This window comes from Solea solea, chromosome 15 (genome assembly GCF_958295425.1).
Source record: "Solea solea chromosome 15, fSolSol10.1, whole genome shotgun sequence".
NCBI lineage: Eukaryota > Metazoa > Chordata > Actinopteri > Pleuronectiformes > Soleidae > Solea > Solea solea.
The window spans coordinates 2,379,041-2,400,765 of NC_081148.1; the positions used below are offsets into that span (position 1 = coordinate 2,379,041).

Sequence of the window (21,725 nt, forward strand, 5' to 3'; positions counted from 1 at the left end):
TGCATGGAGGAATGGGCCAAAATACCAGCTGCAGTGTGTGCAAACCTGGTGAAGACCTACATTAAACGTTTGACCTCTGTCATTGTAGACAAAGGTTATATTACAAAGTACTGAGTTGAACTTTTGTTATTGACCAAATACTTATTTTTACTTATTTCATAATTTACAAATAAATTCTTTAAAAATCCTACACAGTGATTTCCAGAATTTTTCTTTCACATTCTGTCTCTCACAGATGAAGGGTACCTATGATGAAAATTACCCCACATATATATATATATATATATATATCCCATCATTCCATTAAAATAAGACCGAAATTAAATCTGAATTTAACATCTAAGCTAAATTGGCAAAGAAAAAGTTAAATCTATTGTTAGATGACTTTAAAAAGGGATTTGCTAATTAATGACCATTTTGTTCTAAAACCTTTTTATTTCCTGTATTTTCTGGTTGTATTTTGATATAAAGTTGATAGGTGATATATTTACACCATTTCTTTAGTTGTTTTTGTAAAAAATAAAGTAAATTCAAAGTTTTTACTTTACTCAATCATATGAACAGGGTTTTTTTGTTATGATCCCATTTTCTGTGTTGCCATAGAAACCACAGTAAACTGAAATTAAACAAAGTTTAACCTTGAAATGAAACATTTCCTGTTGCTAAAACGTTATCAAAATGTTGTATTTTTAACCTAAAAAAAAACTGTTCTACTAAATACTAATTTACATGTGTGATGTGGACCAGACTGTCCTCCCAGCCTGAACTACACTATTATTAAAAAAAGGAAAAGAAAAATGCAGTGCGTAGCTGGAAACAAAAACAAGAGGGCACTGACGAGTCCGACGAGTCGACGACATTCAGATGGAGTCTCGTGAAGCTCCGCCTTCACTGCAGCCTGGAGAGAAAACAGAGACTCACCTTGTCGGATCCAACAGGTAAAACACAGCTAACGTGTCACACGTCCGTCATAAGAATCAACAACTTCATTTACAGTCAGTAAATAAACATCTTTATCAGATCAATAATAATATATAAGTCGTTATTGATCTGATCGGTGTTCATTTATAGTCTGAGGGCTAATATAAGCTAACATAATAATTACCTGATTTATACCGAAAACCAAATTTGTTCTTTACCTGTGCAAAATAAAACTACTTTCTGTTGAAAATATTAAAAGCAGGTTCAGGAATTTTAAATAATTTTAATTCTAATTCACATTTACTGACCCTGACCCTCCAATTCCTTTCAATCTGGCCTTCAAAATAATAGCCACTGACTTGGGCTTTTTACAACTTCTTATATAAAACTTTTGACACAATAAAATAGCTCACAACCGACATTCTTTTAAAATAAAACAAATTTTTAAAATAACATTCATTCTCTTTAACTCTAAAAAACAACCCTTTTTTAAAAATGATATTTTTAGTGTTAGCAGTCTTTCCACAACTGTCATTAGCAGTGACAGGAAGTAGTCAAACTTCAGAACAAGAGTAATGTCACATAGAAACATGCTAATGTAACACTGGGCTAATGTAAAAACATGCTAACTAACAGACAGACATGCTAACTAAGCAGACTAACACTACCACTTACGTAGGTAATGTGAGGCTAAAGTCACAATAGGCAGATTGTGAATATGATGCAATAATGTAATTAACATGCTAACATTAACATGCTTTTTAGCAAACTCTGGTTTAACTTCAGAGATAACGACGACAATACAACCATGGACACAGGTTTAATTCAGACACTGCCTTCAAACACCAACACATTCATTGTGATTAAAGAGATTACATCAAATTCATCGAGTTGACATTTTCAAAAATATTTGAGCCCAGGGAAGTTACATTTTCAGTGGATGTTGAGTAAATACGTTGGAATTGTTTTTTCTTAGGGGACGAAAAAGTTCTTGATTTCCTTGTCAAGATTAGTGGTTAAAAGGTAAATAGACTTCACAAACTGAACGCCAAACACGTCGTATTCAGAACTTCCCATGTCCGTAATCAAGTATTTGAAGGTACCAACAGTAAAAATCACTCTCAGTTCAAACAAAAGAGGAAGTAAAATTCATGAAATGTTTTCCTTCGTCTTTGTTTAGTAACGACTCAGAGACTGACATCAACAGTTGAGTTGAGTTTATTGTTTCACGACAGACAAACAAACATTTGACTGTAAAGTTCTTGATAAACCAAAGCTAAAACTACCAAGCAACCGGTGACCATCAAATATATCCTGATTGACCGGACTACAGTGTGAAATAAAAAACAAACAAAAAAAAACCACATATCACCAATACATGTCTAACTTTTCTCGGACACCTTGTTCACTTCCATCTCCCACTTCTCCAGAAAATCCTGGAGATTCAGGTTGAAGACATCAATGCCTTTGGGGGACAGATGGACGCCATCGGCGCGGTACAAGCCAGTGTTTGCACCGCAGCGAAGGTTGTCATGGGACAGTGACGTGCCGCCCAACTCTGAGATAATACTGTGGATTCTACGATTCACGGTTGTGCGGATCAAATCGACTTCGTGGTTGTCAGCCGAGTGGCGCCACACCCTCCGAGGGAGGATGTTGGACCACACAAGGACACACTGAGGGAAGATGCTCCTGATAGAGGTCAGGTCTTTCTTGACGGAGGCCAGCAAGTCGGTGGGGCTGTCGGTGCTCAGGTCGTTACCTCCCAGGTGAACGATGAGGACGTCGGGGTTGGGCCAGGTGACCTTCAGCTGGTGGAGCTGGGGCAGGAGCTGAGACCAAGTCATGCCTTGGGTGCCCTTCCACCAGAGGGCCACCTTACTCCGTTCCATGCCCAGCTGCATACCTACCTCTGGAGACTTAGCTCGAGATTCGGCCCAGTACACCAAAGAATGACCACAGATCCAGACATTCTTGGGCTCGCTGCTGATTGGCTTTCCTGGAAATTCCAAAAGTGGACTTTAGTAAAATGAAACACCCAAAAATATTTCACATTAAACACGTGAAAGTAGACCTGCCAGGATTGTACCCGAGTCCTGGAGCTGGTTTCAAAAAGATCTGCCCAACTGGTCTAGAGAATCCAGAACATGAACACATCAGCACAAAATTCAGAACTGGTCTCAAATTCACAAATCCACCATGGTTCTGGTTTGGCATATTAATGTTTACCATTAGTCAAGTAATGGCTGTTTAGGATTTCCCATTCAGCTTCTCCATCTCTTTGGGTCACCGCAGCGGATTACACTGGATGTAGTCCCCCCATGTATGGGGTCAATTTAGAGTGTCTGATTAAGAACTAGCCATGGTGATTAGGTCTTTGACTGGGGCCTCCAGCCTTTGACATCTTGGGGATTTGAACTGGCAACTCTCCATTTACAAGCCCAGGTCCTTTCTGTTCGGCCATGACTGTTAAGAATGCAAGCCATTTTGTTTGCGTGCAATTTCTCAAGACCTCTAGTGCTGTTTATTACCTGCAGAGAGTGCACATCAACCAAAGTACTGACATAAGTTGCATAAACATAATGCTCAGGTATTATTTGAAATATCAAACCCTAGTTGTGATGTTCGGCAAGAGGGACCAGGGTGGACCAGGTCTTCATGAAACCAGCTGATATTCGACATCAGTAGATTCTGGAGGTGCAGTTTGAGTCACTCTACAAACATTTTTATAAACATTAGCATGATTGCACTATGTAGCTTTCTAACTCGTAACACCACGTTTTAGCAACTAAAGTAACTTTTACTGCAGCTTCTGATGTCCACTTTGTATAAATAGAAACATTTATTAACATTAAAAAATGATTGAAAATAATCACCTACCATCACTGTAAAGATAACAAACTTCTTAATTTTAAAACAAAAATTGAAAAACTATGCGTTTAATCAGATTATAACCTCTCTAATCATCAGGATTCTGTGGCGAGTTCTGGATCCAGTGTTTCGTTCAGAGAAAGGAAATGGCAGTGAAGGTCAACGGTCAATAGAATGTGACCAATAACCCAAAAAACCAGGTTGATAGCATTTTATCAACACTAAAACTGCTACTTAACTAAAAGGTGGTGAACAGCTGTGAGCATCTTACCTCACCAGCGGAGGGCAGACTCTTCTGTTTAAACCAATGAAGGGCTGCAAATATGACACGTCTTCTGTGATCAAGCTTCTACAAAATGATGCTATCATTTGCGACATGTTGCCATGAAACGCGTTGGCTTCAGCAAAGGTTGCTGCAATTACGTTAGCAGCAGCAGAAAATGTAATCCATTTCAGTTCCTGACTCCACACTGAACCTTCAGTGATCTGAACTCCGCCCCCTTGAGTTTAACAATGACTTAAAGTTCATCGAGGCTCGCTGTGACATCACGGTAGATTTAAACACACCAACAAGACCAAAGACTAGCGTTGTGTATCGCTAGTGTGGTTTCAATGTCTCAATAAGACAATATTGGTGATAAAACTGAACTTTAAAGATCTGCGCTTTTTTTTCAAAAGCCATGAAAAACTTTAAATAAATGGGAAAGAAAAGGAAGCCATAATTAAGCAAAACTAAACCAGTTACAGACTAACTGAGTAAAAGTTTATAATAAATCTTAAGTTAAAACAAACCTAAAACTTTTTTTTGGAGGATATCTGCATCACGTCCTGGTTTATGTTGAACCGGTTTTCACCAGGTGGGAGGAGTCACCTGGTTGGGGGCATGTGGTGTCTTTTTTCTTTACCTGCCACGGAAGAGTGATCTGGACTCTGATCAAACAAAAAAATACACGGCGGACTGAAACACGCATCCATCCGCTAACTTCCTTGCGCAGCTCATCGCCATCACCACACGGCAGTGACAGACGACGCGTGACAGCAGGTGGCGCTCAGTGCTTCAGCTTTGATGTCGTTTAAAAGAAGAAAAAATAGAAAAAAAAGCAGAGAACGAAGCGCAACCCGGCAAAAGTTCTATACTGGTGCCACATTGGAACCAGGTTCCAGTGCCTAGCTTGACAGGACAGATGCCAATCCACCGACAGAACCAGGACTGTTTTACGTAAAACGCATTTGAAGCCTGCTTCTACCACTAATTATCTAGTTCAAAGGGTAAAGATCTGTGGTGTGAATAGCTCAAAATAGCAATTTGCATACAATGTGAAAAAAAAAGAGCTACGTCCAAGTGGACCAACTTGAGTTCACTTAACAAGGACTGTGTGAAAACACCCTTAAGACCCATTTATACTCGACACAAAAGATTAACGGAACCCTTCGTCAATACTTCCCAGGAGAGATGGTGACGGATAAAACAGAGCAATACCACCAGAGATAATGGGGGCAGTATAAAGTCAAGGGTCTAAACGCGGACAAGTCTTTACAGGTTATGTTTCTTAGAGCATCTTGGTTAGAATTCATCCATTTGATGTTAATGGGATGACTTACATTCCGCGAAACGTCTGTCTAACGGTCACCATATTTGCTGATGCTTGAACTGCACTCTAGAGGAAGTTTTGCAAAGCAACCACACCAACGCAAAAGATGTAAAGAGGTACGGTAGTGACATAGATAACATTTAGGATGGACGGATGTAAAGCAGAGGACAATGGAGTATAAATGGGCCTTTGGACAACCGACGGGCTAATTCACACAACTGACGCCAAATGAGGACGCGTTTCAAGGATTTAGCTTTAGCAATTAGCTTGTGCAAGTCATTGAGGGAAGGTATAGAGTTGACCACTTACCGTATTGACGACTGACTAGCAGTAAGTCTCATCTGAAAAATGCTAAAGCTAATGATGTCGCTACATTAGCTTCCTGAGCTAACATGGATTGATTTAGACATTAGGCAGCCAACAACCCAACATTTCTTACATTCTTAATCATGAGGCAACAACAATTAAAAAGTAAACAACTTAGCTTAGATATGACGATGATCAAGTTACTGAAACCTGTGTTATTGAGAACAGTCAGCACAGCCTTCAGACTCCCGCTGTAAAGCATAATGATAGCTGACTTTATGTGCCTACAGTGAAAACTCTTTAGTTAGCTTCCTGAGCTAACTTCAGGTTCACAGATTATAGAAGCTAGATCTATAGAAGAAATAGAGAAGCTAGTTCAACCATCTTTCTTAAGCATACACCTGCTTAACACGGTTTATTACAAAATATGTTGGCACAAATGTCCACCTCCTTATTATCTAATACCTCTGTGACTGAGGCATGACTAACACGATCTTGTGAAGAACTGAAACTTGGCTCGGCCTCTGAGGTTTTGTTGATTTGCCAACATGACTTAAAGATATTAAAGTCAGTATAAATCTTGATCTGCTGTAAGTTCAGACTAAATCAAACATTTAAACATGTGACTAAGTAATCAGAAAGTTTTTAACATTAACAATATTTAAATTTAAGTGTCATCGGCAAACATGTAGCCTCATCTCAGTTTGACACAAACAAAATAAGAACTTGACTTACCCTCAACAGCTTTACAAGAACACCCTTCAAAGACTTGCCAAAGGAAATGTTCTTAATGTTCCATGTACAAAACAAAAAGTAACAAAGACATAAAAAAATACGTATCTGACCTCAAATAAATTAACTTGTAAAAACCTAAAGCTGTTTAGCAACTTCAGTTATTCCAGAACATTTAAAGCTGCAATGTAGAAAACAATTTTAAAGATATTTATCTTATCTTAGAAAAACTAACTTCTAATATTTAAATCCTGGATAAACAAAAGTCTGTAGCATTCTCCCTAATCTGAATTCTGTACTAAATAAGCCATTTGAACCTGAAGGCCTACTAGGTCCTGGACCAGATGCACTTCTGAAGCAGTCAAAACACGATCCACGTGAAGTGACCGCTACATAACTTCATGAAATGGGAGTCGCTAGAAGTTGGTACGGTAGTGAACGGTAGTACAGGCACCGTGGTTTTTCCTCTGAAAGCGTGGAACACGGATGCTAAAGACCAGGTTCTCGTGTCAAGTCTGTACGCAACTCTACTCGACTTTCTTATCTCCGAGCTACGGCCGCACTAGCTGCTGTCTTCCGCACGTTGCATCTTCTTTCTCTTCTTCTTTAGCATGCAAAGTCAGGCAGGAACACTTGTATATGCTTCCCCCATCCATTCCTGGAAGAATTACAGTCTCTGTACATGAAGTACCTACATAACTTCAAAAAACACTAGTACCCCCCTTGGTTACATTGGTTCTGGTGACACACACTGAAAGTCATAAGTAACAGAAATTACAGTAGAGGGAGACACTGGGTGTGAGCTCAGCAGTCGCCACAGTTGGTCCTTTTAACAAAAGTTAAAACTGCTATAATCATCCTCTCATAAATGATGGTGCAGCAGTGAAGTTATGAATGATAAAGGACAGTCCAGCTGCATGGACAAGCCTTGCCGATTGGGAGGAGTCTGACTGGCTATAAAACTAGAAACAGCAAACCCAAACCTACAGAGACTACCTGACCTGACCTTTAAGTACTTCATGACTAACTAATAACCAGGACTAGATATCAGCTAAGTCAGTTCGTGAAGTCCGTATTAAAATGAATTTGTAGTAAAGTTACGTTAACTTACACTTTAATCAAATATTAACGTATGAAAAAATAAAGCTTAGTGCATCGGCTTTTACGCAAATTAATAGAAAACATGATGTACCTTCTTGATCTCTCATTATCTCAAATGGGTTCCTTAAACCTCTAGATAGCAACAGAGAAAATATGTTACTTTTGCCTTCTTTTCTTGATTGCCAGAACAAATCGCTAGGCTCGGCTTACATGTGATATTCCACTGTAGCTGCAATTCTCATCTCTATCACAAAATTTAAAGAGACATCCATGTGGCACTGAAATGCTGTCAAAAAGTGAAGAGTATGGTCTCTATTTAAGGGGCCTAGTTAGGCCTAGCTAATTATTTCTATACACTCAAGATCATGATATCTTAACATTTCTACCATATACATTTTCAAATGAGTGGCTGATCAAACCTGAAAAATACTCTGGGAGACAAACACATTTATCCCATCTTACCTGTTAAAGAAAATTAAATATAAATAGTTTTATCTTTCGTCTATATCCCTGAGTCTATATGACCGTATCGTCTATAAAAAGGCATGCAGCTGTAAAAGTTCATCTTAAATGTATTTACGTCTATGAAGCACGCAAAGGACATAATCTTTCTCATGCTAAAATTTACAAATGTCTGTAATTTAAAGATTGCTAGTTATCGTCAAAGTGTCTTAAATTGATACCTGGGGCGACTGCAGCACCATCCTTGTCCCCTTGTTTCTTGCGGGCCATCTTCTCCTGGAACTGCTGCTCCCTTTTCTCCAAGATCCTCTGGTCATATAAATCCAGCTGCAACAGCAACACAAAATGTTTCTGAAGCTTTGGTAGTTCATTAACTCCACCGTTTGGATCCTTTTGATTACTACAGGACCATGTCAACTCCAAAGCCACGTCGCTTCTATAATTTCGTAGTTGGTAGATCAAGCCATTAGTCAATCAATCATCAATAATGTATGATATTTATGATATTAAATTTGGAAATGAGGGGGCAATCCATAGCCAAGTGGAAAGGGAACTTGGCTTGTAACCAGAGGGTTGCCCATTGAATTTCAACCTGTTCAAGGGCTCGGGTACCACTGAGCAGGGTACACAAATCCCCACTGTTCATTGGTAATTGGACACTCTAAATTGACAGGGAACTCCTAGTTCCAGTCCCAAGCCTGCACAAATTTGTAGGGTTATGTCAGAAAGGGCATCCTTTCTGACATAACCCTATAATTGGTGTTAGAATCTCTGCCAAATCAAATATGTGGATTCTCAGCTATGGAGACGCCCAAAGAGTGAGAAGCCAAAATAAGCAGTTCCTTTAATATTCATCTTAGCTTTAGCACAACATTTACTCCTACAGCTACCTAGCAGCTGTAGTAGCTGCTGTGAGCTCTCCTCACAGGAAGGACATAAGGAATTTAGCGCTTCTGGTCGCTTGACAGCCTTCACACTTGACAGGTGACCTAATGGCACCAGTGTGTACAGTGCAGACAACCAAAATGTCTGGGCCTTAGTAGTAAAATATTTTTTTACATCCAGTAGAATATCAAGCTTGATTGATGAACTAGACTTTTGCCAAGTTAAAAACAAAAATAACCTTTATTTAAATTAAATTAAGTCCTTCATATCCACTTGAATTTGTTGTGGGGGATTCTATGTACTGTAGGTCAGAATCCACCAAAAAGAGAACCACAGATCTAATATAAGACTGCGCCGTTAAGTGGGTAACATTAGACTACATCGATAATTCATATGATAAGCCAGAACCAGTACTTCTACTCATGTTAAAAGGTACAACAGGGATCATACCTTCTCCTTCTGCTTTGCCTTGACATCTTCATCCGTCTCTGTGGAAACCTGAAAACTGGACACTGATGGAGACTCGGTGGGTAAACTGAACTGGACTGACTTCACTGGTTTGGCTGTGGGTTGTGATGCCAGAGACTTGACGGTCTCTATGACCTTCAAACATCTGGCCATAGTCGTAGAGATGGCTGACTGGTCATTGCTCGGAGGACTTGATGTGACTGGTAACTGTGTTGCCGTGGCATTGGTTACGGGCTGGGTAGGACTGGTATCAGATAATTGTGCTGCAGGAGGCAGGCCAATGAAAGGTAAGGTTGTATTATTAGGGGGCGGAGCAAAAGGAGGTGGTCCGGTGGAACGCCGTGGTGGAGGTCCAGGAGGGGGCCCTGGAGGAGGCTGGCCAGGACGCCGTGGAGGTGGTCCAGCAGGAGGTCCAGGAGGAAAGCCAAATCTCTGTGGTAGTTGACAGGTTGGTTGAGTTCCTAAGTTTGCAGCTGTGAAGGTCTGTTCTTGATAAATGGTGCCTCCCAGTGGCCAGTTAACAGGTGGGGGTGGGTGTATGTATTGAGTCGGTGGAGGCCCAGGAGGTGGTTTTGGAGGCATGGTGGAGGGGAGAGTACTCCCCATCGTCTTGGTGAGATTCTGTAATTGCTGTGCCTTCTTTAGTGTCTCCAGCTCTTGTTGGTCTAGGAATTCTTCGTACTCTGACACTGTTCTATGTCTGCTGAGCGACTCCACACTGGAGGATCTAATGGGAGAGGGAGTATGGTTGCGATCGGTTTCAACTGATCCCGTTCTACATGTTTGCAGTTCTTCTTTTGTGGAGGACAATGTCTCTCTTTCTGTGGAGGAGGACTTTGGACTGTAGATTTTCTCTTGAGCCCGGCTCGCCAGTTTAGACACATCCCCCGAACTCAGCTTCAGGCCAATCGAACGGAGTAGACTCTGGATCTTGTCATAGGGTTCTGCCTTGATCTTTGATTCTTCATTGATTCTCTCCTCCGAAGACCGTTTAGGGCTTTGTTGTTTCTTTTCCCCTTCTAGAGCTTGACTGCTGCTTGGTTGCTCTTGGACAAGTCCAACAAAACGAGAGAACCCCGCACCATCTTGAAGTGCCCGCTCATGAGGCAGAAGATCATCTTTGACCTGAATCGGTTCGGATTTCTTCTCAGCCACAACTTTTTTGTTCAGCATGTCAAGGAAACGGTCCAGAGGTGGTTTCTCAACTGGAGGCGATGGGCGCTGGGTTACATTCTTCAGCTTGGGGGACGGACTTCGAGGAGGTGGTTCAGTGGGAGAAGGAGGTCTAAAGGGAGTTTGGGAAAATGAGGCAGTTGAAGCAGGTTGTGAGGAGGCTGCCGGCTGTAAAGAAGGGGACGGATTGCGGGGCTCCAGAGACTGGGTCACTTTTGCAGGGCGATGTGGATCATCGTTAGGTCGGTCTGAATATGCTGGTTCATAGTAACGTTCTTCATAAGGTTCATCATAAACATCGTAGCGATCGGTGTAGCGATTACTGGCAGACGAAGGGACACCACTGTAGGGCGGTTCACTATACACCCGACTTTCATAAGGAAGCTCACTGTAAGGTCGCTCAGTATAAGGAGGGTTGGGGTAGGGACGAGCTGCATATGGGTCACTATAGCGGTCACCATAACGCCGATCTTGGTAAGGACTAAATGGTCGATCATAATATGGATCATCGTAATGTTGAGTAGGGCGATGTTCGTACTCCGGTCCTTCGGGTCGTTTCTTCAGGATGGAACGGACTGGTTTGAACTCGGTGAGTGGCATAGTGATCCTGCCGTGATCATAGTCGATGCAAGTCCTGTGTCCAGGTTCTAGTCCCCTGGGATCTATGTCCACCAGAGCCTTTTTGTAGGCTATCATCTCATTTAGCTCTTCTAGCTCACGTTTCTTCCTAGCTAGCTCGTCATCAAAGCCTCCACGTCTTTGAGGAGGACTCGGCTCTCTCCTCCTCTTCGGAGGTTCCTCGCGTTCTCTGCAGCTCCTTTCTGGAGCCTTTCTGGACCTTTCCTTGCTCCGACTGCGACTCCTACTGCGACTCCTGCTGCGACTCTTGCTGCGGCTCCTTGAGCGACTCCTGCTGTGCCGGTGTGACCTCTCACTCTCTCTGCTGTTTCTGTACCTGCTTTTACGATCTCGTTCGGCACTGGGACTATGTTTTCTTTTGACACGGCCAAACTCGTCTGTGATTGGAATCCTGCTCCGACTTCGACTCCTGCTCCTACTTCGACTCCTGCTCCTACTTCTGCTGTGGCCATATTTGTGCCGGGGGGCGCTGTGATCCCGCCTGCTGATGCTGGACTTGTTGTCCTGCGCTCTAAGACTTTTCACTACTGCCTTCAGTTTTTCCTTCTCTGGTTTTTCTTTCCTGAAATGTGGACACAAGGTTTCATTTGTAAACATTTTGTACATATTTTTGTATGTATGTTAAATTAGAGACTTTTTAATCAGAGCCTGTTACGTTTATACAACAAAAAGATGAACAACTACTTTCTAAGAACCTACAGTCATTTTGAGGTGAGAAGTATTTATCGACATGAAAATTTGCTTTGAATCCAGTCAAAGCAGCTTTTTTGTATCTGAAAGTAACATTGTGTCGGGATCACATTCAAACAATCAGAACGCATCCTGTTGACCATCTTTTGATTCTACAAACTTTTGTGTCGCACTTGATCTAAAAAGTGAGGGTTCTTCACAATTTTTTGCCGTTTAGTTGAGTAGTCATTAATGTGCAAAGGCCTTAGGATGACCCTGATTTTACCCCTAAAGCCCACCCAACGCGAGAGGTTGATTTGCCAGATTTCAGTCCTGATCTGGTCCTTCCAACAATCGTGGGGGAGTTCCAAACTGAGGCTTATTTGAACAGATTATCTGGCCAAGCATCCTGTTGTGTGAAGGGTTAACAGATGTGGACGCACCAGTCTTCCAGATTTCAAATCGTAAGTATTAACCATGTTTGACATGCGATTGGTGGCGAAGAGCAATAAGCAAGTTAACCTGGAAACGGACATTGTGTACTTTCATTTCGAACCGAAACAGCAACAGTGTAATTGCTTGTTTAACGTGTTCTGCATATGCATCACAACCGGACAGAGAACGGTCAACGACGTCGACAGTCCGCATCCATGTCTGCTTACATTCTTTAGTTTCTGTGAGATCCCAAATCCCTGGAATCTTGGTTTGATAAAAGGCCAAGTGTGTGGTCTCGCCTGTGCACTCTCAGGATTAAAACATTAAAAAGCTGTGTCTGTGGTCTCCCACATTTTAAAAACCAAGACAGATTTGAAAATTCTCCGGTGTGGGACAGGCTTAAGCTAATAATGATAAATTACTCATAAAAAGTTCATAACTCACTCCGTCTCCTCTGCAGCTTTGCTCAGTTTTATGGTCATCTACCAGAGGAGAGAAAAACAACAAAGTTAAAGCTCTTTACATTTTCTTGACTGTATAATTTTGAACATAAAAGAGCCCCTTCTTACCTTCCCTTTGTTTGCTCCGACTGCAACGAGTTTGCGAGCTGGAAGGAAAACGCTCTCTGTGAAACGTTTGATCCTGATGGCCTGGGTCCCGCCCTCTGCCGTCTCATGCTTGGAAAAAACATAAACATAGTTTAAGGCATGGTCCAAAGAAGATGGTTTTTATTGGATCAGCGTTTTACCGACGTGCAGATGAAGACATTTCCTGAATCAATCCCTGTTTACGGAAAATTATTATTTAGGTTTCTTTCTGACCTCCATGTGGATAATGTAATGTAATGTAATGTAATGTAATAATGGGTAATAGGTCTAAAACTTGTAGGGGTCAGCAGATGTAACCACGACTCACCGGGATGACGCTGAACTCGACCTTCTCGTTTAACTCCAGCCTTTTCTTCTCAATCACCTCTGACATGAAGAAGAAGAGCTGTGGGTTCTGACTGCACTTGATGAGGCCTGAGGGCCCTGAGAACTCGATCACGATGCCCTGAAGGAAAAACAATATTTCAGGGTCACTGGGTTCACGTCTGGGTTTCTGTAACGTTGGAGTTGTTCCAGAATCTCACATTTCGACGTTGTTCGGTGGACTCTTCGAAGGAGTCGGGCAGGATTTCCACGTAGGTCGCTCGCTCCTCTTTGGTCTCTGAATTGGTGGCAATGTTGAAACGTACCTGAGATCAAACATGGAAAAAACACGTTAATATCAAACTACATCTCTCTAACAGTGAGATAAAGACATTTTCATGGAGAAGCCTCTCACCTTGTCTCCGTCCAGCATGGTGGCCGTGGTCAGCAGGTCTCTGGGACCGAAACTAAGCTGCTTCTGTTGACCGTCGATGGTCATCACCAGTCGACCCACTTCGCGGCCTGTTTTTGCTCCGCCTCCAGCCTGCAACACATGATCCTCCTTCTTCACCTCCATCTTTTCCTCCTCTCTGACAGGTTTTCCTTCCTCCTCTCCTTCATCTTTTGTCTCCACTTTTATTTTCACCTGAAGAACAAAACCCTGGTTTTGAAAACCAAACACATTTTTAAAGACAAGATAAAAAAAATAAAAAATAAATATTTTACCTGTCCAGGGAGTGTTTGCCCATCACCAGAGGCTCCTCCCCCTCCTGTGTGCTCCTCCTCCGGCTCCTTCTTGATCTCCCTGCGAGGGAATTGGGAGATGGCCCTGAGGACAGTTCCTTCAAACCGCTCCTTGCTGATGTCGTCTCGCGTGCAGGGATCTCTCACCGAGAAGCCGAGCGGCGTCCACTGTACGAGACGACAAGTTATGTTTTAACTAGAGCTGGGAGAAATAATCGTGATTCTCTCTTGAACGATTATGAAACATAAATGAAGAAAAGCGTAACACCTTGTTCACTTTAAGATGACTGAGCGAGTGACGCCTGCTCGTCCTCTCTCCCCCTCACCTTGTCTTTAGCTGCGGCAAGCGCCGCCGCTGCCTCGTCCTTCCTCCTCCTCTCTTGCTCCTCTTCCTCCTTCTCCTCCTCCTCTTGTTTCCTCTTCTTCTCCTCCTCCTCGAGCTTCTTCCTCCTCTTCTCCTCCTCCCCACGTCTCTTCTGCTCCGCCAGGATTTGGTCCTCAAACCTTTTCGTCCTCCTCAGTCTGATCGCTCGCTTCTTTGACTTCACCTGCAGAGACAGACAGAGCGAGTGAGACAAAGACACTTCCTGTGTCCCCAGGGTCAGGTCTGGGTCTGGGTGTGGACTCACTATGGTCGTAGTGAACTCCACCTCCTGGTGGATGTCACTGCTGTTGAACTCTGAGTCACTGAAGTTCTCGCAGACGTCGAAGGGAAGTTCACCGTGGTCGTCAGAGTTTATGATGCCCTCTTCAGGCCCAAGGATGGTGATGATGCCCTGAAACACAGGAAGAACACAAAAACGCTACATCAGCTACGTAATAATGCACAAAAATGCTACATTAGCTACGTAATAATACCCAAAATACAACATCAGTTATGTAATAATACACAAAAACGCTACATCAGCTACATATTAATACACAAAAACGCTACATCAGCTACGTAATAATGCACAAAAATGCTACATTAGATTCGTAATAATACACAAAAACACTACTTGATACACAAAAACGCTATGTTAGCTACTTTATAATACCCAAGAACGTTATGTTATCTACGTAATAATGCACAAAAATGCTACATTAGCTACGTAATACACAAAAACACTACTTAATACACAAAAACGCTATGTTAGCTACTTCATAATACACAAGAACGTTATGTTAGCTACGTAATAAGGCACAAAAATGCTACATTAGTTACGTAATAATATCCAAAAACGCAACCTCAGCTACGTAATAATGCACAATAAGCTACATTAGCTAAGTAATAATACACAAAAACGCTACATTAGCTAAGTAATAATACACAAAAAAGCTACATCAGCTACATAATACACAAAAGCGCTATGTTAGCTATGTAATAATTCACAAGAACGTTATGTTAGCTACGTGATAATACACAAACATGCTACATAATACACAAAAAACGCTGATACAATACAAAAACCCTACATTAGCTACTTAATAATACAAAACCGCTACATTATAATACTCGAAAACACAATGTTAGCTACGTGACAACGTCCATGATGACGTGCATCAGTTTATTATGAAGTAATTTACATACTCAATATCGTCATTTGTGTTGAAACACAAATGACGATATTATTTCAAACGATGCATGTATCGCCCACCTCTAGTGATGACGTCCTTGTGTGTGTGTGTGTGTGTGTGTGTGTGTGTGTGTGTGTGTGTGTGTTACCAGCTCTCTCTTCTCCTTGGTGTAACAGAACGTGAATGGGATCTTTGGTTTGATGTTCGCCGCTCTCCTCTTCTTGGTAGAGGCATCGACGAGCAGGTTAATGAGCACGTGGTCGTTCCTCAGCAGCGTCACGCCACAGTCCTGGTGGTTGAAGGTCACGTTTGTCTTGATCGGGCCGATGTTGGCGCTGATCTGACCTGGGTAACCCTGCAAGGTGGGCTGACAAGAGAGTGGGCGGAGTCAGTCGAGAAGTCACACCTGACCCTGTGGTCAGAGATGTACAGTAACAAAGTAGAACTACTTCACTACTGTACTTAAGTACTAAAATGCTGTACCTGTACTTTACTGGAGTATTTTTTTTTCTCCTACTTCCACTTGTACTTCACTACATATTTTCAGTGAGTTTGATACTTTAACTCGAATACATTTTTCATGTGCTGCATTGTTACTCGTTACAATAACAAAATCAGCGATGTTGTTAGCCCAGCGTCTCTGACGCAAAGAATTCAGAAAGGATGCATTTATCACCGTCGTTGCGTCAATGGGACGCGCACTGTCACAGCCCATTGTCCCCCCTCCCAGTCTCCGTTACAGTGCACATAACACCCTTGCGTCCCGGGACACATTACATTGAAAACCTAGCAACATCACTGCAAAATTGTTAGGAATCATTCCAAACCCATATGATCACTGCCAGAGCTGTAGATGGCTCTGTCACCAGGTTTGGATGAAGCTAGCTCATCACTGAGCCTTTCACTCTGCATGGACTTAACACTCAACACTTGAGTTGCATGTTAGTTTGTTTCCAGATGGAAGAAGAACTAGAAACACCACCTTCAAATTCTTCGAGTGCTGGGGGTGTTGAGGAAGGAGCTCCACCCCTGGCCCTACTAATGGCGCATTTCCACCGCGTTTTCACTAGCATAGTAACCTGGTACCAGGTATTATTTTTAGTAGCTGCTCCGGCGAGGTTCCAAGTGTGTTAGTAGTAGGTAACAATGCGATGATTGGTCAGACTGCCGGCTGCTGACTGGTCAGTGTCCTGTCACAGGAAAAGACGTCTCCCACAAATCAAGCCAAACAGCGCCGAACTGTAGATCAACTACTGAATAATCCTAAGAACGTGGGTTAATCTCCAACAACTACAGAAGGGTGGTGTAAAGTCACTAGTCACTCTTTTGTGTGTGTGTGTGTGTGTGTGTGTGTGTCGCGTATAAAACAAAGTCACCGCAGTTTCACTCAGCCGTGCAGTGATGACTCCGCCCATGTTAAGTAGGTACTTTTTTTCTAGTGGAGATGCGACCTAATCGTGCCGCGTCGTGCCGTGCCGAGGCGAGTAGAGTAGAGCCGGTGGAAATGCGCCATTAGAGTCTATGTTTTCATTTGTGGGCGTAAAAGAGCGTTCATATGGAACGAAATGCCTCCTTTGCCTCCCTAAAGATTGTGAAATAATGGCCTTCAAAAATTCACCTTCGAATTTAAAGACACATATCAATGTAAGTTAATAACTGCATAACACAATACTTCTACTTTTCCTTTGAGCACTTGAGTAATACATTTTAAAATAAATACTCTCACTGGCTGCCAGCCATTTTCAGAGGAGTGGTCAAATTGACATCTATAGCAGTCAATGAAAAGCCAATGAGTTAAGTGGAAGTACTAAAGTATTCAACATGTATTGTACTTAAGTGTGGTGTTTAAAGAACACTTCAACAAACTTGTACTTTTACTCAAGTCTTGGTTTCTAGTACTTTATACATCTGTGTCTAACTCACCGTAGGCTCTATGATCGGCTGACTGACGATCCCCTCGTACAGTTCAGAGTCCAGCATCATGCCGGGCGGCGGCTCCGCTTGGACCCTCGTCTTTCCTCCCGGTGCCTCCGAGTCTCCGTCGTGGTTTTCTTTCGCTGCCGCCAGCGCCGCCTCCTCTGTTGCGGACGACAGCGTGAGGAGAAGCGGCTCCTTCACGCGACGGATCCTGACGGCTTGTTTCCCAGACAACAACTGAAGATGGAGCAGATGGAAAAAACAGGTGACGTTTGGAGCACAAACAAAAATGTGTGTTTATGAAGAGAATGTGACAGAGGACGTTCTGACCATGAGGACGGTGAACTCCACCTCCTCGTTGACGTCCTCGGCCGTGAACTCCACGTCACTCAGGTTTTCTCCAATGTCAAAGGGAAGTTCACTGTGATTTTCTGACTTGATGACGCCTTTGTCGTCTTTCAGGCTGATGATGATGCCCTGCAGCACAAACAGCAGCACACCAGCAATAATGTTAGAGACCATTATCCGGAAACAACGGAAAATAATAAAAAAAAAAGATTCTGTCTGTATGTCATTTAAAGTCATTTGGTTTTTAGTTACTAATGATAAAAAAAAAAATCATGTTTCCAAAATGCAGGGAAAAAAAAGTTACTGGCGTTAAAACAACAACGTTTCCAAAAATGCTGTACAAAAAAATTCAGTTTCTCATTTTTCAGTGAAAAACAAGAATCATTATTATAAATCATGAGTTTTGTAATGACTGGAGTGAAGCAGCGCCCTCTTGTGGACAGTTCATAGACGTCACTGACCTCCTCGCGTGTCTCCCCCGTGTGGCTGAAGGTGGCAGGGATCTGGGGTTTGATGTTGGTGGCCCTCCTCTTCTCCGTCACGATATCGGTCAGCAGGTTGATGAGGACCTGGTCGTCCTTCAGCAGCGTCACCGTGCTGTCCTTCCTCTCAAACGTCAGGTTGGTCCTCAGTGGACCGATGTTCACGTAGACCTGACCCGGGTACTGGCGCTCGCCAGGCTGCGGGACGACAAACACGGGCACGGGGGAAGGTCAGCGACAGGAAAGTTGGATTAAGAGAATAAAGTAGTGATATTAAGAGAATAAAGTCATAATTTTACAAGAATATAGTTGGAATTTTAGGAGAATAAAGTCGTAATATTATGAGAATAAAGTCGTAATATTACAAGGTTCTTTTTTATCATTATCTAATGTATTATTATTATTATTATTATTATAATTATTATTAATAATAATAAACAGCAACAGAACAAGGATGTAACCAGCGTTATCCTTGCAGTCGACCACTACCAGACAGTCTGTGTGATTCTTTCTTCCAAACAGACTCGGTATCTTTCACAATCTTTTCAAAGTCCTGATGCTAAAGACAAAGAGGTGCTGATGTGCCAAAAATAGTCAAAGTGTAACTTCAAACTATTCTTGAAAGTTTCCGACTTTATTCTCATAATATTATGTCTTTATTCTCGAAAGATTAAAAAGAGACTTCTTCAGTTTGACTCCAACAATCCGTCGTACAATTTAATCTTAACAACCTGGTTAATTTCCGTCAGATGTTCTGGATTTAACACAAACCAAACTCACTTCAACAAAAACCCGAATGCCCTTTAAAACACTATTTGTTGAGAGAGGGAGAAAAAAAAAAAAAAAAGATGACACACTCACCTGAGGCTCCACGATTGGTTTACTGACCACAGCCTCGTAGATGTCCACGTCAACGTTCTCGGTCCCACCTGGGGCCACTTTGACGTCTGTCGCTATCTGACTCTTGTGCTACAAACAAACAAAGATGCTTGAAACTTCATCGGCAACTGATGGAGAGCTGATCGTCAAGTGAAGTAAGTACCGCGTGTTCCAGCAGAGGGCGCTGTGATCTTGGCTCAGACAGTGAATGTAAATAAATAACTGCCTCACTTCAAATAATCATGAAGCTAAAAAAGGAAATGACGTTTTGGTGACTTTTATCAAGTTTCTGATGAATAAAAATCTTTTGCTGATGTCAGCTGACACTAGAGGAGGGCGACCTCACCTTGTTCTTACAGCCGGTGAAGTGAACTCTGACCCCGGGTGTCATGGCTTTTGGGTTTCCAAAGAAAGCGCTGAAGCTGAAGGTGAATTTCTCCAGATCTTCTCTCTCGATGTAGCCAAAGGTCGGCTGGTCAGACAGAAGGTCAGAGGTCAGGTCTGCGTCTGTGTGTGTGCGTGTGAGCATGTCAGAGTTTGTTTCTTACCCCGATGAAGGAGATGATTCCTGTGGACCTGCCAGGAGGAGGCCTGAGGACATGGAGACAGAAGAGGACATCATCAGATGTTGAGGAGACGATGTCCCCTCAAGTGATTCAAACACTCACTTGTCAAACTTGCGTTTTCCCAGAAGGCCGATGGCTTTGCTGGTCTTGCTGGGTTCAGGTTTAGGTTTTGAGACGGGGCTGGGTCCGGGTCCGGGGGCGGCGCCATCAGCAGGATCTTCTTTCTTAGCTTCAGCTTGATTGGACTCAGTGGGCGGAGCCGAGATCAAGGCTTTGATCTGAGAAATAAATAAATTATAACAAAATTCAAGAGATTTCCTCAACTTTTAAATCTTTCAGCTAACGTTTAGCGACCCTTGAACTGTTGTTTTTAGCGACTTCTTGTCCTTGTATTGTACTCTCTCTCTGCCTTATCCCATATGTTTAACTAAGTCAGTCAGTTAGTTAGTCTAACTCTTAACCCACATTTGACTCCATGTTAGTTAACTTAACCCCTGTCAACTCAGGAAAGCTCTTCATCACAGACAAAACTCTCTGTACTGAACTATTAAACACAGATTTAAACCAAAGTCTGGACTCACCCACTCAGGCTGGTCCGGGGGCGGATTCACCAGCGGTTCCTCAGGGACAGGCTGAAAACCAGAGAGAAAACAGGGTCAGGTTTTCTTTTTGTCTGAATTCTTGTGTTTAAATATACTACAAATGAAGCATTTTCTACTTCACTTGATCCACAAGTGTGACGACCTAAAACTGAGTTTTTACCTCTCCTGTCCAGCCTGGAGGAGGGAAGGCCGGGAAACCGAACGCAGGGACAGGGGGCACCGGGGGCACCGGGGCAAAAGCTGCAGGGTCCGGAGGAGGAATCGCTACAGGGGGCGGGGGGATGACGGGAGGGGGTACAGGTGGAGCAGGCTCTGGACCCCAGCCCGGATGTCCCCAACCGGGTGGAGGGAGAGGCCTGTCGGGTCCCCAGCCGTCGTGGTGTGGAGGTCGCCAGTCATCTGGATGCGGGGGTCTCCAGTCATCCGGGTGCGGCAGTCTCAGGTCGTCAGGGTGAAGAAGTCTCCAGTCCTCACGAAATCGACGCCAGTCATCTAGAGGAGGGAGCCAGTCGTCGGGGGGACCCCCCCAGCCCGGCAGTGGAGGTCCTCTTGGGTCCCAGTCAGGATGCGGAAGCCCTCTCGGACCCCAGTCTCCGTGCGGTGGTCCCCATCCACCAGGCGGCAGTGGACCCCATCCTTCCGGTGGTGGAGGGCCCCACTCATGCGGCGGCCAACCGTCAGGCGGCATCGGACCCCAGCCTCCAGGCGGCATCGGGCCCCACCTGGGTCGACCCATGTCGAACGGAGGCGCGTCTTCTCCCGGCGGTCCCATCGGGGGACCGCGTCGCTGCTCTCGACCCTTCCCTCGTCCCATTTCCTCCCCAGAATGAAGCTGCAGAGACACGGGCAGGGACGGTCCAGCGCCCGGGAGCTAATCGACTGAGCAGCGATAGCAGCTAATAACACAAACAATCCCGAGTTCAAGCTCAAAGACGTCGACTAACTGTTCACTTACGTTTCATTTATCGTTGAAACGACGCGACAACTCAGTGCAATCCAACAAAACGTCCGCATTTTAAGCCGAAAATCAAGGATTTTAGTCAAACTCTGAACAAAACAGAAGCTGCGTGTGTCGGTCTTCTACTTCCGGTTTGTACTCGAAGGCACCGCAGTGATGTTTCACATCGTTTACCGCCACCAGCAGGCAGGAGGTGTGAACTACAGCGCCACGCCTTCCTTTGTACCGTTCTCTTCCTCGCGGTTTAACGACTGCTTATGTTCATGTAGTTGAACTGCTGCCCCCTTGTGGTGTCACTCAATTACTCCGTCTTAATATTGCTTTATAATTACAGTATACATACATATATACATGTTATATCAATCAATACTGTATATAAACCAACATAAGGATTTTTTAAATGTACAGTTTGTTTTTATATGTACACACATATATTTACAGGGAGACAACCAATTAGAATCCATATATTTTTTATAAAAACCTTTAACACTTGATGTCACTAACATG

The 21,725-nt window shown here is 43.2% G+C and overlaps 1 protein-coding gene across 3 annotated transcripts; it reads right to left on the reverse strand.

The window, feature by feature from the left end:
• Window positions 1-291: 291 nt before the first annotated feature.
• On the reverse strand, window positions 292-21,378 carry si:dkeyp-121d4.3 (serine/arginine repetitive matrix protein 2). Of its 3 annotated transcripts, XR_009242200.1 has the most exons (22): window positions 20,421-21,378; window positions 20,240-20,290; window positions 19,761-19,936; window positions 19,641-19,683; window positions 19,439-19,564; window positions 19,075-19,182; window positions 18,193-18,411; window positions 17,714-17,860; window positions 17,390-17,620; window positions 15,615-15,833; window positions 14,539-14,685; window positions 14,236-14,457; window positions 13,892-14,077; window positions 13,581-13,811; window positions 13,387-13,491; window positions 13,170-13,307; window positions 12,824-12,931; window positions 12,699-12,736; window positions 9,321-11,712; window positions 8,207-8,312; window positions 4,585-4,722; window positions 2,786-2,920 (listed from the first exon to the last, which is right to left on the reverse strand). XR_009242200.1 is itself a non-coding variant. In XM_058650947.1 (21 exons), exons 1-21 carry the CDS (start codon window positions 21,072-21,074, stop codon window positions 861-863), a joined length of 5,685 nt encoding a protein of 1,894 aa, XP_058506930.1. In that variant the 5' UTR covers window positions 21,075-21,378; the 3' UTR covers window positions 292-860. The 3 variants fall into 3 exon arrangements, 2 of the variants coding, with proteins under 2 accessions (XP_058506930.1, XP_058506929.1); XM_058650947.1 differs by lacking the exons at window positions 2,786-2,920; window positions 4,585-4,722 and adding an exon at window positions 292-898; XM_058650946.1 differs by lacking the exon at window positions 4,585-4,722 and having other exon boundaries at window positions 2,124-2,920; window positions 20,421-21,375.
• Between the last annotated feature and the right edge of the window lie 347 nt (window positions 21,379-21,725).

Bases quoted from the DNA above. Each gene is read 5' to 3' on its own strand.
- si:dkeyp-121d4.3 (XM_058650946.1), bottom strand. From the start codon at position 21,074: ATGGGACGAGGGAAGGGTCGAGAGCAGCGACGCGGTCCCCCGATGGGA. The intron at 12,737-12,823 runs GTAAGAAGGGGC...CTCCTCTGGTAG, and splicing joins TCGGAGCAAACAAAGGGAAG to ATGACCATAAAACTGAGCAA. The intron at 11,713-12,698 runs GTGAGTTATGAA...TCCACATTTCAG, and splicing joins AAAGCTGCAGAGGAGACGGA to GAAAGAAAAACCAGAGAAGG.